The sequence below is a fragment of the Rutilus rutilus genome, assembly GCF_951802725.1.
Source record: "Rutilus rutilus genome assembly, chromosome: 24".
Classification (NCBI taxonomy): domain Eukaryota; kingdom Metazoa; phylum Chordata; class Actinopteri; order Cypriniformes; family Leuciscidae; genus Rutilus; species Rutilus rutilus.
Window position 1 is genome coordinate 4,796,349 of NC_140228.1, and position 19,222 is coordinate 4,815,570.

Consider the following 19,222-nt stretch of genomic DNA (forward strand, 5'->3'; position numbering starts at 1 on the left):
GTTGCTAGCTTGATTAGCATGTTGCTAGCATAATGCTAGCATGATTAGCATGTTGCTAGCATAATGCTAGCATGATTAGCATGTTGCTAGCATTATGCTAGCTTGATTAGCATGTTGCTAGCTTGATTAACATGTTGTTAGCATAATGCTAACATGATTAGCATGTTGCTAGCATAATGCTAGCATGATTAGCATGTTGCTAGCATAATGCTAGCTTGATTAGCATGTTGCTAGCATGATGCTAGCATGATTAGCATGTTGATAGCATGTTTTTAGCAAGATGCTGTTGCCAGGTGGTTGCTAGGGTGTTCTGGGTGGTTGCTATGGTGTTGCTAGGCAGTTGCTAAGGTTTGCTAGGCAGTTGCTAGGGTATTCTTGGTGGTTGCTAGGCAGTTGCTAGGGCGTTGCTAGGTGGTTGCTAGGGTGTTCTGGGTGGTTGCTATGGTGTTGCTAGGCAGTTGCTATGGTATTCTGGGTGGATGCTAGGGCATTGCTAGGCAGTTGCTAGGGTGTTCTGGGTGGTTGCTAGGCAGTTGCTAGGTGTTCTGGGTGGTTGCTAAGCAGTTGCTAGGGGTTCTGGGTGGTTGCTAGGCAGTTGCTAGGGTGTTCTGGGTGGTTGCTAGAGTTTTTTGGTGGTTACTAGAGCATTTCTAGACGTTGCTAGGCTGTTCAGGGTGGTTGCTAAGGTATTTTTGTTAGTTGCTATGGTGTTACTAGGTGGTTGGTAGTTGTCAAATATGGTTACTATGGAGTTTTTATAGAGTTATTAAAATCTTTAATAACTAGTGCCTTCAGTACGGCACTCGGCCTGCGGCCTCGTGCCTATGGCCGAATAGGCACAAGCATGGAGCGATATTGCAAGGCCACGAGTGTAATATTGCTTTAAAAAATACTAAAAAATGTAAAAACAATTTTTTTTTGGTTTAGGGTGGTTGCTAGGGAGCTCTTAGTGGTTGCTAGGGTGCTGAAACTGGTTGCTAGGGTGTGGCTATGAAGATTTTAGGCCATTACTTATTGGCTGCTTGATAATATAAATCCTCTGAGGGAGAGAGAGAGGGAGAGACGCAGGGGTGTCAGGCCCTTTTGGAGTCTGTGTGTGTGAAAACGTCGGTTTGGATTCAAATGTTTTTAGAATGCCCCATGTTAAGTCAATGGGACTTTTTTGGCCGCTTTTTCGTCCGCTGTGCGAACATCGTACACCCGATCGCTTAGAAAAGTCATAGCACACCTCTCCTCAATGAGCCGGTCGATTTGACACCTCACTCAGGGGTCTGTGACAAACGGTGCGGGGCGAGTTACGCGCCAAACTTTTGTCCAGAATAATAAGAAGAAGAAGAAGAAGAACTAGAATGTACATTTCCTGAAGAAAATGTGAAGTGGTGCTTGCAGTGGCAAAACTCGCCACTCGGTTGCTAGGGTGTTGTACATGTTTGCATAGGAGCCAACAACCATGTCTGTACGATGTTGTGGAACTGAAATGTGGCTTCTATATGTTGCAATATGGTTGCTAGGTAGCTTTAAACGGTTGCTAAGATGTGGTTACACAGTTACCATGATGATATTTACAGATTGGTTTCCCAACCGAAACAAACAAGCACACCCCCATGTCTATACGATGTTCTGGTGCTGAGATATAGCTCATTCATGTGTTTGTACGGTTGCTAGGGTACTCCAAATGGTTGCTAAGGTTTGTTTATACAGTTTATGGGGTAATATTTAAAGAGTATTTGCAGGTATGGGTCAAAAAATGCCCAACTCTGTGTTTTTACAATGTTTTGTTTCTGAGATAATGGCTTGTAAATGTTGTTCAATGGTTGCTAGGGGCCTGTAACTGGTTTCTAGGGCGTGGCTATGAAGTTGTTATGTCACTACTTATTGGCTGCTTGATAGGATGAATCAAAATAGCCCAACCCCAAGGCTCTATGACCTTCTGAGCCAAAGATATGATTTTGCAAATTTTGTGCCTATGTTAAGTCTATGGGACATTTTTCGACTAATTTTTCGCCCGCCAGACGAACATCTTACACCCGATTGCTTATAAAAGTCATAGCACACCTCTCCTCAATAAACCGGTCGATTTGACACCTCATTCAGGGGTCTGTGACAAACGGTGTGGGGCGAGTTACGCGCCGAAGTTTTGTCTAGGCGAATAGTAATCACAACACTAGAATGTACATTTCCTGAAGAAAATGTGAAGTGGTGCTTGCAGTGGCAAAATTCGGCACGGTTGCTAGGGTTTTACTAGGTGGTTGCTATGGTGTTCTGGGAGGTTTCCAAGGTATTCTGGGTGGTTGCTAGGGCGTTGCTAAGTGGTTGCTAGGGTATTCAGTGTGGTTGCTAGGCAGTTGCTAAGGTGTTTACCATAGTTTACCATGATTTACCACGATTTACTATAGTTTACCATGATTTACTATAGTATGCCATGATTTACCATGTTCAAGTATGATTTACTGATTCAAGCATGATTTACCATAGTTTACCATGATTTACCACGATTTACCATAGTTTACCATAATTTACTATAGTATACCAGGATTTACCATGTTCAAGTATGATTTACTGATTCTAGCATGATTTATCATAGTTTACTATGATTTACCACGATTTACCATAGTTTACCATGATTTATTATAGTATACCATGATTTACCATGTTCAAGTATGATTTACTGATTCTAGCATGATTTACCATAGTTTACCATGATTTACTATAGTATACCACAATTTACCATGTTCTAGTATAATTTACTGATTCTAGCATGATTTATCATAGTTACCATGATTTACCATGATTTACCATAGTTTACCATGATTTACTATAGTATACCATGATTTACTATGTTCAAGTATGATTTACTGATTCTAGCATGATTTACCATAGTTTACCATGATTTACAACGATTTACCACTAATTACCATAGTTTACCATGATTTACTATAGTATACCATGATTTACCATGTGCAAGTATGATTTACTGATTCAGGCATGATTTACCATAGTTTACCACAATTTACCACGATTTACTATAGTTTACCATGATTTACTATAGTATACCACAATTTACCATGTTCAATTATAATTTACTGATTCTAGCATGATTTACCATGATTTACCATAGTTTACCATGATTTACTATAGTATACCATGATTTACCATGTTCAAGTATGATTTACTATGATTCTAGCATGATTTATCATAGTTTACCATGATTTACCATAGTTTACCATGATTTACCATAGTTCACCACGATTTACCATAGTTTACCATGATTTACCATGTTCAAGTATGATTTACTGATTCTAGCATGATTTACCATAGTTTACCATGATTTACCATAGTTTACCATTATTTACCACGATTTACCATAGTTTACCATGATTTACTATAGTATACCATGATTTACCATGTTCAAATATGATTTACTGATTCTAGCATGATTTACCATAGTTTACCATGATTTACCACGATTTACCATACTTTACCATGATTTACTATAGTATACCATGATTTACCATGTTCAAGTATGATTTACTGATTCTAGCATGATTTACCATAGTTTACCATGATTTACCACGATTTACCATACTTTACCATGATTTACTATAGTATACCATGATTTACCATGTTCCAGTATGATTTACTGATTCTAGCATGATTTATCATAGTTTACCATGATTTACCATAGTTTACCATGATTTACTATAGTATACCATGATTTACCACGATTTACCATAGTTTACTATGATTTACTATAGTATACCATTATTTACCATGTTTTAGTATGATTTACTATGATTCTAGGATCATTTACCATAGTTTACCATGATTTACTATAGTATACTATGATTTACCATGTTCAAGTATGATTTACTGATTCTAGCTTAATTTACCAAAGTTTACCATGATTTACTATAGTTTACCATGATTTACCACGATTTAGCATAGTTTACCATGATTTACTATAGTATACCATGATTTACCATGTTCAAGTCTGATTTACTGATTTTAGCATGATTTACCATAGTTTACCATGATTTACTATAGTATACCATGATTTAACCATGTTCAAGTATGATTTACTATGATTCTAGCATGATTTACCATAGTTTACCATGATTTACCACGATTTACTATAGTTTACCATGATTTACTATAGTATACCATGATTTACCATGTTCAAGTATGATTTACTGATTCTAGCATGATTTACCATAGTTTACCATGATTTACCATAGTTTACCACGATTTACCACGATTTACCATAGTTTACCATGATTTACTATAGTATACCATGATTTACTATAGTATACCATGATATACCATGTTCAATTATGATTTACTGATTCTAGCATGATTTATCATAGTTTACCATGATTTACCATAGTTTACCATGATTTACCATAGTTTACCATGATTTACTATAGTATACCATGATTTACCATGTTCAAGTATGATTTACTATGATTCTAGCATGATTTACCATAGTTTACCATGATTTACCACGATTTACCATAGTGTACTATGATTTACTATAGTATACCATGATTTACCATGTTTTAGTATGATTTACTATGATTCAAGGTTGATTTACCATAGTTTACCATGATTTAGTCAAAAGAGCCAAGTCCCATCTCTATACTATGTTTTGATGCAGAGATATACGTTTTGCTAAACGGTTGCTAGGATACTCTCTTTGGTTGCTATGGAGTTACTTGGCAGCTGCCAATGATGAAATTCCAAAGGCTTCTTGTCAGTATGAATGATATAAACCAACTCCCATGCCTCTGTGACATTCAGAATGGAAGATATCCCTCTTTGGATTTTGGTTGCTAAGGTGCTCGACAATGGTTGCTAGGGAGGGGCTTGGAAGTGTTGAGGTGATTCATGATTGGCTGTTTACTGCCCCGAGTCAAATGAGACCACCCCCATGTTTCTATGACAATTCAGTCTGGAGATATCTCTTTGAACTCTTTCAATGGAAGTCTATGGAACTTGTTGCTAAGGGGCTCTAAATGGTTGCTAGGGCGTGGCTTGATAGCTTCACAATGATCCTGAGAGACTGATTGGTCGTCTGAGTAAAATGAGCCCTCCCCCTTGTCTCTATGACACTGTGATCGAGAGCTACGTTCAATACAAAGTCCCTATGCAATTTACCATAGTAGGAAAAGCATGTGTGTTTCACGGGACGTTCCTTCCCCATAGTAAGTCAATGGGGCAACTTTGGGCATCTCCTGCCCCCCAGGGGTGCAACTTTTACCCCATTGTGAGGTATGTTCTTACAGAGCCTGTCAGCCTCTTCAAATGTGGCAAATCACACATTTCTGCGAAATCCTCGCTCAGAGCTACGTGTGGTCAAAGTTCGTCGCAATGTTAAGTCAATGGGACTTTTTTGGCCGCTTTTTCGCCCCTGGGGCGAACACCGCACCCCCGATCGCTTATAAAAGTCATAGCACACCTCTCCTTAATGAGCCGGTCGATTTGACACCTCATTCATGGCTCTGAGACAAACGGTGCGGGGCGAGTTACGCGCCAAACTTTGTCCAGAATAATAATAATAATAATAATAAGAAGAAGAAGAATAATAAGTATGAGCAATAACAATAGTGATGCCTTGCTTTCAGCAAGCACCACTAATAAGTATGAGCAATAACAATAGTGATGCCTTGCTTTCAGCAAGCACCACTAATAAGTATGAGCAATAACAATAGTGATGCCTTGCTTTCAGCAAGCACCACTAACTAGAATGTACATTTCCTGAAGAAAATGTGAAGTGGTGCTTGCAGTGGCAAAATTCGGCACGGTTGCTAGGGTTTTACTAGGTGGTTGCTATGGTGTTCTGGGAGGTTTCCAAGGTATTCTGGGTGGTTGCTAGGGCGTTGCTAAGTGGTTGCTAGGGTATTCAGTGTGGTTGCTAGGCAGTTGCTAAGGTGTTTACCATAGTTTACCATGATTTACCACGATTTACTATAGTTTACCATGATTTACTATAGTATGCCATGATTTACCATGTTCAAGTATGATTTACTGATTCAAGCATGATTTACCATAGTTTACCATGATTTACCACGATTTACCATAGTTTACCATAATTTACTATATTATACCAGGATTTACCATGTTCAAGTATGATTTACTGATTCTAGCATGATTTATCATAGTTTACCATGATTTACCACGATTTACCATAGTTTACCATGATTTATTATAGTATACCATGATTTACCATGTTCAAGTATGATTTACTGATTCTAGCATGATTTACCATAGTTTACCATGATTTACTATAGTATACCACAATTTACCATGTTCTAGTATAATTTACTGATTCTAGCATGATTTATCATAGTTACCATGATTTACCATGATTTACCATAGTTTACCATGATTTACTATAGTATACCATGATTTACTATGTTCAAGTATGATTTACTGATTCTAGCATGATTTACCATAGTTTACCATGATTTACAACGATTTACCACTAATTACCATAGTTTACCATGATTTACTATAGTATACCATGATTTACCATGTGCAAGTATGATTTACTGATTCAGGCATGATTTACCATAGTTTACCACAATTTACCACGATTTACTATAGTTTACCATGATTTACTATAGTATACCACAATTTACCATGTTCAATTATAATTTACTGATTCTAGCATGATTTACCATGATTTACCATAGTTTACCATGATTTACTATAGTATACCATGATTTACCATGTTCAAGTATGATTTACTATGATTCTAGCATGATTTATCATAGTTTACCATGATTTACCATAGTTTACCATGATTTACCATAGTTCACCACGATTTACCATAGTTTACCATGATTTACCATGTTCAAGTATGATTTACTGATTCTAGCATGATTTACCATAGTTTACCATGATTTACCATAGTTTACCATTATTTACCACGATTTACCATAGTTTACCATGATTTACTATAGTATACCATGATTTACCATGTTCAAATATGATTTACTGATTCTAGCATGATTTACCATAGTTTACCATGATTTACCACGATTTACCATACTTTACCATGATTTACTATAGTATACCATGATTTACCATGTTCAAGTATGATTTACTGATTCTAGCATGATTTACCATAGTTTACCATGATTTACCACGATTTACCATACTTTACCATGATTTACTATAGTATACCATGATTTACCATGTTCCAGTATGATTTACTGATTCTAGCATGATTTATCATAGTTTACCATGATTTACCATAGTTTACCATGATTTACTATAGTATACCATGATTTACCACGATTTACCATAGTTTACTATGATTTACTATAGTATACCATTATTTACCATGTTTTAGTATGATTTACTATGATTCTAGGATCATTTACCATAGTTTACCATGATTTACTATAGTATACTATGATTTACCATGTTCAAGTATGATTTACTGATTCTAGCTTAATTTACCAAAGTTTACCATGATTTACTATAGTTTACCATGATTTACCACGATTTAGCATAGTTTACCATGATTTACTATAGTATACCATGATTTACCATGTTCAAGTCTGATTTACTGATTTTAGCATGATTTACCATAGTTTACCATGATTTACTATAGTATACCATGATTTAACCATGTTCAAGTATGATTTACTATGATTCTAGCATGATTTACCATAGTTTACCATGATTTACCACGATTTACTATAGTTTACCATGATTTACTATAGTATACCATGATTTACCATGTTCAAGTATGATTTACTGATTCTAGCATGATTTACCATAGTTTACCATGATTTACCATAGTTTACCACGATTTACCACGATTTACCATAGTTTACCATGATTTACTATAGTATACCATGATTTACTATAGTATACCATGATATACCATGTTCAATTATGATTTACTGATTCTAGCATGATTTATCATAGTTTACCATGATTTACCATAGTTTACCATGATTTACCATAGTTTACCATGATTTACTATAGTATACCATGATTTACCATGTTCAAGTATGATTTACTATGATTCTAGCATGATTTACCATAGTTTACCATGATTTACCACGATTTACCATAGTGTACTATGATTTACTATAGTATACCATGATTTACCATGTTTTAGTATGATTTACTATGATTCAAGGTTGATTTACCATAGTTTACCATGATTTAGTCAAAAGAGCCAAGTCCCATCTCTATACTATGTTTTGATGCAGAGATATACGTTTTGCTAAACGGTTGCTAGGATACTCTCTTTGGTTGCTATGGAGTTACTTGGCAGCTGCCAATGATGAAATTCCAAAGGCTTCTTGTCAGTATGAATGATATAAACCAACTCCCATGCCTCTGTGACATTCAGAATGGAAGATATCCCTCTTTGGATTTTGGTTGCTAAGGTGCTCGACAATGGTTGCTAGGGAGGGGCTTGGAAGTGTTGAGGTGATTCATGATTGGCTGTTTACTGCCCCGAGTCAAATGAGACCACCCCCATGTTTCTATGACAATTCAGTCTGGAGATATCTCTTTGAACTCTTTCAATGGAAGTCTATGGAACTTGTTGCTAAGGGGCTCTAAATGGTTGCTAGGGCGTGGCTTGATAGCTTCACAATGATCCTGAGAGACTGATTGGTCGTCTGAGTAAAATGAGCCCTCCCCCTTGTCTCTATGACACTGTGATCGAGAGCTACGTTCAATACAAAGTCCCTATGCAATTTACCATAGTAGGAAAAGCATGTGTGTTTCACGGGACGTTCCTTCCCCATAGTAAGTCAATGGGGCAACTTTGGGCATCTCCTGCCCCCCAGGGGTGCAACTTTTACCCCATTGTGAGGTATGTTCTTACAGAGCCTGTCAGCCTCTTCAAATGTGGCAAATCACACATTTCTGCGAAATCCTCGCTCAGAGCTACGTGTGGTCAAAGTTCGTCGCAATGTTAAGTCAATGGGACTTTTTTGGCCGCTTTTTCGCCCCTGGGGCGAACACCGCACCCCCGATCGCTTATAAAAGTCATAGCACACCTCTCCTTAATGAGCCGGTCGATTTGACACCTCATTCATGGCTCTGAGACAAACGGTGCGGGGCGAGTTACGCGCCAAACTTTGTCCAGAATAATAATAATAATAATAATAAGAAGAAGAAGAATAATAAGTATGAGCAATAACAATAGTGATGCCTTGCTTTCAGCAAGCACCACTAATAAGTATGAGCAATAACAATAGTGATGCCTTGCTTTCAGCAAGCACCACTAATAAGTATGAGCAATAACAATAGTGATGCCTTGCTTTCAGCAAGCACCACTAACTAGAATGTACATTTCCTGAAGAAAATGTGAAGTGGTGCTTGCAGTGGCAAAATTCGGCACGGTTGCTAGGGTTTTACTAGGTGGTTGCTATGGTGTTCTGGGAGGTTTCCAAGGTATTCTGGGTGGTTGCTAGGGCGTTGCTAAGTGGTTGCTAGGGTATTCAGTGTGGTTGCTAGGCAGTTGCTAAGGTGTTTACCATAGTTTACCATGATTTACCACGATTTACTATAGTTTACCATGATTTACTATAGTATGCCATGATTTACCATGTTCAAGTATGATTTACTGATTCAAGCATGATTTACCATAGTTTACCATGATTTACCACGATTTACCATAGTTTACCATAATTTACTATATTATACCAGGATTTACCATGTTCAAGTATGATTTACTGATTCTAGCATGATTTATCATAGTTTACCATGATTTACCACGATTTACCATAGTTTACCATGATTTATTATAGTATACCATGATTTACCATGTTCAAGTATGATTTACTGATTCTAGCATGATTTACCATAGTTTACCATGATTTACTATAGTATACCACAATTTACCATGTTCTAGTATAATTTACTGATTCTAGCATGATTTATCATAGTTACCATGATTTACCATGATTTACCATAGTTTACCATGATTTACTATAGTATACCATGATTTACCATGTTCAAGTATGATTTACTGATTCAAGCATGATTTACCATAGTTTACCATGATTTACCACGATTTACCATAGTTTACCATAATTTACTATAGTATACCAGGATTTACCATGTTCAAGTATGATTTACTGATTCTAGCATGATTTATCATAGTTTACCATGATTTACCACGATTTACCATAGTTTACCATGATTTATTATAGTATACCATGATTTACCATGTTCAAGTATGATTTACTGATTCTAGCATGATTTACCATAGTTTACCATGATTTACTATAGTATACCATGATTTACCATGTGCAAGTATGATTTACTGATTCAGGCATGATTTACCATAGTTTACCACAATTTACCACGATTTACTATAGTTTACCATGATTTACTATAGTATACCACGATTTACCATGTTCAATTATAATTTACTGATTCTAGCATGATTTACCATGATTTACCATAGTTTACCATGATTTACTATAGTATACCATGATTTACCATGTTCAAGTATGATTTACTATGATTCTAGCATGATTTATCATAGTTTACCATGATTTACCATAGTTTACCATGATTTACCATAGTTCACCACGATTTACCATAGTTTACCATGATTTACCATGTTCAAGTATGATTTACTGATTCTAGCATGATTTACCATAGTTTACCATGATTTACCATAGTTTACCATTATTTACCACGATTTACCATAGTTTACCATGATTTACTATAGTATACCATGATTTACCATGTTCAAATATGATTTACTGATTCTAGCATGATTTACCATAGTTTACCATGATTTACCACGATTTACCATACTTTACCATGATTTACTATAGTATACCATGATTTACCATGTTCAAGTATGATTTACTGATTCTAGCATGATTTACCATAGTTTACCATGATTTACCACGATTTACCATACTTTACCATGATTTACTATAGTATACCATGATTTACCATGTTCCAGTATGATTTACTGATTCTAGCATGATTTATCATAGTTTACCATGATTTACCATAGTTTACCATGATTTACTATAGTATACCATGATTTACCACGATTTACCATAGTTTACTATGATTTACTATAGTATACCATGATTTACCATGTTTTAGTATGATTTACTATGATTCTAGGATCATTTACCATAGTTTACCATGATTTACTATAGTATACTATGATTTACCATGTTCAAGTATGATTTACTGATTCTAGCATAATTTACCATAGTTTACCATGATTTACTATAGTTTACCATGATTTACCACGATTTAGCATAGTTTACCATGATTTACTATAGTATACCATGATTTACCATGTTCAAGTCTGATTTACTGATTTTAGCATGATTTACCATAGTTTACCATGATTTACTATAGTATACCATGATTTACCATGTTCAAGTATGATTTACTATGATTCTAGCATGATTTACCATAGTTTACCATGATTTACCACGATTTACTATAGTTTACCATGATTTACTATAGTATACCATGATTTACCATGTTCAAGTATGATTTACTGATTCTAGCATGATTTACCATAGTTTACCATGATTTACCATAGTTTACCACGATTCACCACGATTTACCATGATTTACCATAGTTTACCATGATTTACTATAGTATACCATGATTTACTATAGTATACCATGATATACCATGTTCAATTATGATTTACTTATTCTAGCATGATTTATCATAGTTTACCATGATTTACCATAGTTTACCATGATTTACCATAGTTTACCATGATTTACTATAGTATACCATGATTTACCATGTTCAAGTATGATTTACTATGATTCTAGCATGATTTACCATAGTTTACCATGATTTACCACGATTTACCATAGTGTACTATGATTTACTATAGTATACCATGATTTACCATATTTTAGTATGATTTACTATGATTCAAGGTTGATTTACCATAGTTTACCATGATTTAGTCAAAAGAGCCAAGTCCCATCTCTATACTATGTTTTGATGCAGAGATATACGTTTTGCTAAACGGTTGCTAGGATACTCTCTTTGGTTGCTATGGAGTTACTTGGCAGCTGCCAATGATGAAATTCCAAAGGCTTCTTGTCAGTATGAATGATATAAACCAACTCCCATGCCTCTGTGACATTCAGAATGGAAGATATCCCTCTTTAGATTTTGGTTGCTAAGGTGCTCGACAATGGTTGCTAGGGAGGGGCTTGGAAGTGTTGAGGTGATTCATGATTGGCTGTTTACTGCCCCGAGTCAAATGAGACCACCCCCATGTTTCTATGACAATTCAGTCTGGAGATATCTCTTTGAACTCTTTCAATGGAAGTCTATGGAACTTGTTGCTAAGGGGCTCTAAATGGTTGCTAGGGCGTGGCTTGATAGCTTCACAATGATCCTGAGAGACTGATTGGTCGTCTGAGTAAAATGAGCCCTCCCCCTTGTCTCTATGACACTGTGATCCAGAGCTACGTTCAATACAAAGTCCCTATGCAATTTACCATAGTAGGAAAAGCATGTGTGTTTCACGGGACGTTCCTTCCCCATAGTAAGTCAATGGGGCAACTTTGGGCATCTCCTGCCCCCCAGGGGTGCAACTTTTACTCCATTGTGAGGTATGTTCTTACAGAGCCTGTCAGCCTCTTCAAATGTGGCAAATCACACATTTCTGCGAAATCCTCGCTCAGAGCTACGTGTGGTCAAAGTTCGTCGCAATGTTAAGTCAATGGGACTTTTTTGGCCGCTTTTTCGCCCCTGGGGCGAACACCGCACCCCCGATCGCTTATAAAAGTCATAGCACACCTCTCCTTAATGAGCCGGTCGATTTGACACCTCATTCATGGCTCTGAGACAAACGGTGCGGGGCGAGTTACGCGCCAAACTTTGTCCAGAATAATAATAATAATAATAAGAAGAATAATAAGTATGAGCAATAACAATAGTGATGCCTTGCTTTCAGCAAGCACCACTAATAATAAGTATGAGCAATAACAATAGTGATGCTTTTAAAAAAGCACCACTAATAAGTATGAGCAATAACAATAGTGATGCTTTTAAAAAAGCACCACTAATAAGTTTAAATAGGATTTCAATATGTTGGCTCTCTCAAGCCAACTTAATAAGTTTAAATAGGATTTCAATATGTTGGCTTTCTCAAGCCAACTTAACTACTGCTTTATACTTACTTATAATAGAAATTAATTTCTATTTATTTATATAGCCTATTTATTTATATATCCTATATATAATTAATTTATATTAAATAGTTAATAGTTGATAGTTAAATAATATTTGTTTGTGTGTGTGTAGGCCTATATTTACAGTAGTAGGTATTCTTGGAGTTCTTAATCTGCATTTGGGATTCACATTTATAATACCTGGTGTATTGTTGTTGTGATAATGCATCAGAAGTGGAGTTATGAAGGGATCAGTTTCTAAGATCAATAAATGACGGTCAAACTAAAGATGCAGACGTCAGCAAGTTTTCAGGAAAAAGCAATGTATCCGTCTCTATACAAGGAACATGAATAAACTGTATAATCACTGGCAAAAGCAAAAGGACTAACCAGTGAGTGAAAACCAACTCAATCCTGCAGTGACCTCTTGTGGTTGAAACAAACAAACCTGAATTTGATGCTGGGCACCAGTTTGCCGTTTAGTGGAGATACACTGACCTACAGTTGCATTGCAATAAAAGTTTATTGCGGCTTGCAGTTATACAGCTGTGGTCATTTTGATATACATCTTCAATTAAACAAACAGAAAATGCATTGCTTTTTAAGTTCTTACATAAAAAATAAAATAAAATACATACAAAACAACGTGCATGAATAAAAATATTTAACAAAAACACAATAACTATAATTAAGATCTAATAAGCATGATGAAAGAATGAAATACTCCAAATAAACAAGAGTCCAAATACATTTATATGATGCTGAATGAGGCTGAGAATGGCATTACTTGAAATATCATTGCTTATATAATAAATCTATTGTTAAACCAGTGTAATTATAAAAAAAGCTCATCATTTGCTAATGATGTGTTAATGCTCTTCAGCCCCACATATAAACTATAATAGCATAAACTGTACAATCAATAACTGTCACGCAGATATTCACAATAACTGATTCTGTGTAATTATGTGTGAGTGTAATTGCCTAAGGTCAATCTATAGCCTTGTGTGGGTTTGATGCTTATTAATGCGTGATGCTAATAGTATTTACATTTACAGCATTTGGATTTCTGTGGTTTCAATCCTTCAGTTTTATTGCACAAAACTAACTTTCTTTCTCCTGTTATAGTAGGTATCAACCTCTGAATCCTCATAACTGCAAGAAAATTTCTAAAACTGTGAATGTGGATCTGTAACTGTAATCTTACTTGTTTGCTGTGTTAACTGTATATGCTTATGTTCTAATTTCTTTCTTTACTTTCTTAGCCTAGTATCAGACTCTTTCTTTAATTAAAGGCCTTATTTCTTCGCCACTAACATCTGGACCAAACTCACTGTAGATTGAGTCTGAAGCAAAGGGCAAGCAAAGGGAATTTGATATAAGGTTTGTTTTCTGATCAGAATGGAGTCAGATCTCTAAGTTTGCAGCGGATTGTCTGGGATCTTCTGAAACACGACACCGGTACACACTTTTGAGCTTTTGGAGGTGGAAGTTGAAAGTCACGTTCACTCTCCAGAGCATCTTCATGTATCCCCGCCAGGTGACACTTCTTTGTTTAAATGTTATTATTTCATAGTAGGCTATTATTGTAACCTTCATTATATTAAATAGCCCACCCACCCCCAAAAATAAAATTCTCTCATGATTTTTGCCGTCTCAGATATATCGAAGAAACTCGCTCGAGAAGTAGCCTAACGGTCCGCTGTGACTTCACGGCACTTCTCGCGCGAGTTTCTCAAGCGTTAACGTTGTGACAGTTAGCTGGAAGCTGTGATTTTTAGTCAAAATATGAGTTTAAAAGTTTAAATATTCATATTTTTCTCTCACACACCTATAATTTAGTTTCAGAAGACATTGAGTAATCTCCAGCTGCTATCATTTGAATTACTGTCATGTTCACTTCGTCTGGTTTTGGTCCCGTAACGTAGCCAATATGTAGCCTAACGTTACTCACGATGGATTGTTTTTCTAAAAATCTTCATGTTCATCTGAAGAAAGCAAGTCATACAAGTTACAACTGAGACAGTATGATGGTGAGTAGGCCTAAATGATGTGAGAATTTAAATTTGGGGGTCGTGTTGGCCTATTCCTGTATTCAATTAACAGGTAATAGATAAAAAAGGTATTTGTGACCTTTTGTCTCACAATTCTAACCTTTTTCTCAGAATTGCGTGACATAAACTCACAATTCTGTCTTTTCTCTCTCTCACAATTTCTAGTTTAAATACCGCAATTCTTACTACATAACACTGCGAGTTATAAAGTCAAAATTTTGAGATATAAACTCACAATTCTGAGGGAAAAAAAGTCAGAATTGTGAGATACATTTTCTTGCATTTTACTACTGGTTAGCATTAACGTGATGCTCTTTCTTACAGGTTCCTTCATTCTTTCTCTTTGCTCGTCTGTTTCTTATCCTGTTGTCCGGCCTACAGTTCTTCATATGGATTATCTTCTACTGCCACAGCCTCATAATCTTTGTCTTTCTGAGGAAGCTGCTCATACCCTCCCTCAGATTCTCCTGCCGGTGTTTTTGAGTCGGCTGAACTCAGTGTTTGGTACACCTCAGCTTTCATGCTCTCAAGAGCCTCGTACCCACCTTGACCTTCACCCTGACCCTGACCTTGACCTTCACCCTGACCTTGACCTTCTGCAGCTCCTAGTGTTTGGTACACATTGGCTTTCACGTTGGCTTTCACGTTCTTAAGAGCCTCATACCCACCTTGACCTTCACCCTGACCTTGACCTTCTGCAGCTCCTATGTGGTACACCGCCTCCTCCTGCCTCTTTTTTAGGGCTTCGTAACCCCCCTCGGCCTTGTCCTTATCCGTATTCTCGGGGAGTTGGATTTGCTCATAGTCTCCACCTGTCGTCTTATCTTTAGCCTGTGCAGTCCCCTGAACACTGCTTCCACTGCGTCTTCTGCGCTTCAGCGCGATCAGCACCACGATCAACACCCCAAGAACCAACAGAATCGCAGCCACCACGATGGGAAGCACAAACTCTGGTTGTGCTACGACTACGAGAAAGAGAGAAGATGCGTTTTCATGCAAAAAAAAAAAAAAGAAAAAAAAAAAAGAAGTGCACTATAGTGAAGTGAAAGTGTTTAGTGTCTAGCATTCATACATCAGTACAGTCAACATTAAAATGCACGGAAAACGAAAGTGTTCATAGAGCTCTGCGTGCCTCTGTTTTGGTGTGAAACTTGTAACTTAGTGTCTGATTACCACAGAAAATCATTTCTCATTAAAATAAACCATAAAACATCATTAACTTGAAATAAATGTTAACGGAATTAAAACTAATAAAAAAATTTGGCTTAATGTATTATTTTATTTCAATAAGTTGCAAAGCAACATTTCTAGCTAATTAAATAAAAACTAATAAAAATGACAAAAACACTACAAAATTAACCTAAAAACATTAAAAATATTAATAAAAACACTACAACAGAATTTTAATTACGCTAAACACTGGCTAATGAACAAGGAGTGTGTGCCTAAGGAGTGTGTGTGTGTGTGTGTGTGTGTGTGTGTGTGTGTGTGTGTGTGTGTGTGTGTGTGTGTTTAGGTACCTTCGTAGCTGTAAACGTTGCTGAAACGGGAGAAACCTTTCCCACACACCTTCCGGCAGCTGTACAGTCCTCCTTCCTTCACGGTAATAATGTGTGTTTTTTCAGGCAGTCTTTGGCGTGGGTGATTAGGGAGTGTTTGATACCAGTAACAGGACATGCAGTCGGCAGGACAGTCTCTGCAGAAACACTCCAGACGGTTAGGAGACGTTGAATCCACTGTAGTAGCAGGAGGCCCACCTGAACCACACACAGATATGACTTACAAAAGAATTGATTCAGTGGTTGTTCCTGTAACTCAGTTGGTAGGATAGTGACTTAACGTTAGCTAAGGTCATGGGTTAAACTCCCAGTGAATGCGTATCCTGATAAGGATAAAAGCATCTGACAAATGTATAAATGAAACCGCTCTGACAGATCCAGTGAGTAATTCGTTAGACTAATTCGAACCGATAACGTGTGAGTCGTTCTGACTGATTCACTAAAAGAGTTGACTCATAAGAGTCATTTGTTCATGAATCAGACTATGCTGGGTGAAGCGGTGTGCTTGCTTTTACATGCAGCCATGAAAACAACAAAAGAGAAAGATGTGATGGGTTGCTTTATTAGTTTTATTTATTTTAGCTTACTTTATCTTACTTGCAAACAGTGAGTTATTATCATTATACATAAATAATGTGTATACTTGTTTATAAATCTTGTGCTTAAATATATTATTAACGTGTCATGTTTTATTTGTATTATTATATAGTACCACATGGTACTCTTACATAAATGCCATTACTTAGTGTAAAGTATTATTATATATAAATATTGCTTAAATATATTGTTATTTATTTATATAAGTATTATTGTTATTATTATTAATGTAATACTTTTTATTATAATTATTATTATATACTATCACATGGCACTCTTACATATACAATATTCAGGAATGCCTACCATGTCCAAAAAATACTTTCTAGTTCTAGTAGTGGTTGTGTATAAATGAAGGCGAGAGGTGAGGCAGTTATTGTAATGTTTACCTATAACTTTTAACTCCTGGGCATCAGAATCTCCTTCCTGCCGGGCAGCGTCTGCACTGATGTGGCTGTACCTGTAGGTGGCGTGACATCTGTACTGTCCGGCATCGTCTTGTGTGGCGTTGGTGATGATGTATGTGTCTTCTGTTATGTCTGCGATTGGGTTATTATCCTTATAGAATGTAGCCTTTTCCGCTTTCCCACCCCAGACTGCACACCTGAGAGCCACGCTCTCCCCCAACAGTGCAGGAGCGGCTGGAGGGTCCAACATCACCTTGAGCTCTGAGACACACAGACACACAGAGACACAGGTCAGACATCCATCATCTACTGCTGCACGAACCTGATGCTTCATTTAAAGTATGGTGTTACTGACATTAACTACAGGCTACTGGCTGTTTAAGAAAAAGGGATTCAAAATGTATATTGGAATTTTTGGAATTGAATCTATAATGATCAACTTTGTCATCGTGATGCAAAAGAGTAAATAGTTGCCATACAGTAGGAGGATAGACGAATAAACCCTGATCTTGGAGAAGTGTCAGACTTTATATTGAGATCTGACTTTTACAGACTTTGATGTTTTGGCAAGTCTGAGCACAGTTTGAGCTATTGTTGAGATTCGCCCTGTAACTATAGAGGTGACAGATGTGAGGTGTCTTTTCCTCAACATCTGAGAATCAGTTTCCATTTGCTCTCCAGTTTAGTCCCATGGCTCTTTATGGAAGCCATTGAGATTTAGAGGATATCGTTTGTAATTTTTGAGGAGGACCTGATTCAAGGAGTCAGAAATCCTTAATTTAAACCAGAGAACATGGTCTATTACTTGACTATTACATTCAGATTTAATTATTGTGAAAATTCAATATACTCTAACATCACTTGCTTAACATGTTCAAGAGCACGTAAGACTGATAGGAACTAGCTTGTGGTCAGAAAAAGTCAGTGAGATCCAGTGTTGTTTTTAAATTGAATTTAATTGCATGGACGCAGATAATCTACAAATCATGAAACTATATAAAAGCAAGTAAATAATGACAGAATTAGTATTTTTGTATTTCCCTTTAACTACACAGGGGATCTGAAATACAACAGGGAAATGAGGAAGGAGTCACCTGTCATTTTCAGCGTCACAGCATTGCTTCGTCGTGTACCGTTCTTGCACCAGAAAGTGGCTCTTTTTGCTTCTTTCAAGTCTGCATATATAACAGCCATCATCTTGTTCCGAACATCGGGTTTTAGCACGAAGCCGCTCTCTCCCCGCAACACAAAACACTTCCAGCCATACGGATCATCGTCCACATGCAGCACCAGGTTTCTTCCACCACCTTTGGACATCACAGCGCCACCTATAGATGGAGAGAGCTGAGCGTAAGGCTCCAGCTCTGAGAGAGAGAGAGAGATGATGAGGAACAGATGATCGTGAGGGAACGTTTAGAGTTCTTTAGGATGGTGTTCATAC

At 36.7% G+C, this 19,222-nt stretch overlaps 1 protein-coding gene and 1 gene segment (V, D, J or C); both read right to left on the reverse strand.

The window, feature by feature from the left end:
* Nucleotides 1-19,222, reverse strand: part of LOC311284461 (Ig kappa chain V-III region MOPC 63-like) — a 945,935-nt gene that overhangs the window by 622,953 nt on the left and 303,760 nt on the right.
* The window catches only part of LOC311283846 (basement membrane-specific heparan sulfate proteoglycan core protein-like), a 29,272-nt gene continuing 23,718 nt past the window's right edge, over nt 13,669-19,222 (reverse strand). For all 3 annotated transcript variants that reach the window (XM_084398580.1, XM_084398581.1, XM_084398582.1), the window contains exons 5-8: nt 18,876-19,145; nt 17,764-18,042; nt 16,739-16,975; nt 13,669-16,183 (exon numbers count right to left, since the gene is read on the reverse strand). In XM_084398580.1, the coding sequence (XP_084254706.1) occupies nt 15,594-16,183; nt 16,739-16,975; nt 17,764-18,042; nt 18,876-19,145 (1,376 nt within the window). In that variant the 3' untranslated portion in view covers nt 13,669-15,593. The remainder of the gene's footprint in view (nt 16,184-16,738; nt 16,976-17,763; nt 18,043-18,875; nt 19,146-19,222) is intronic.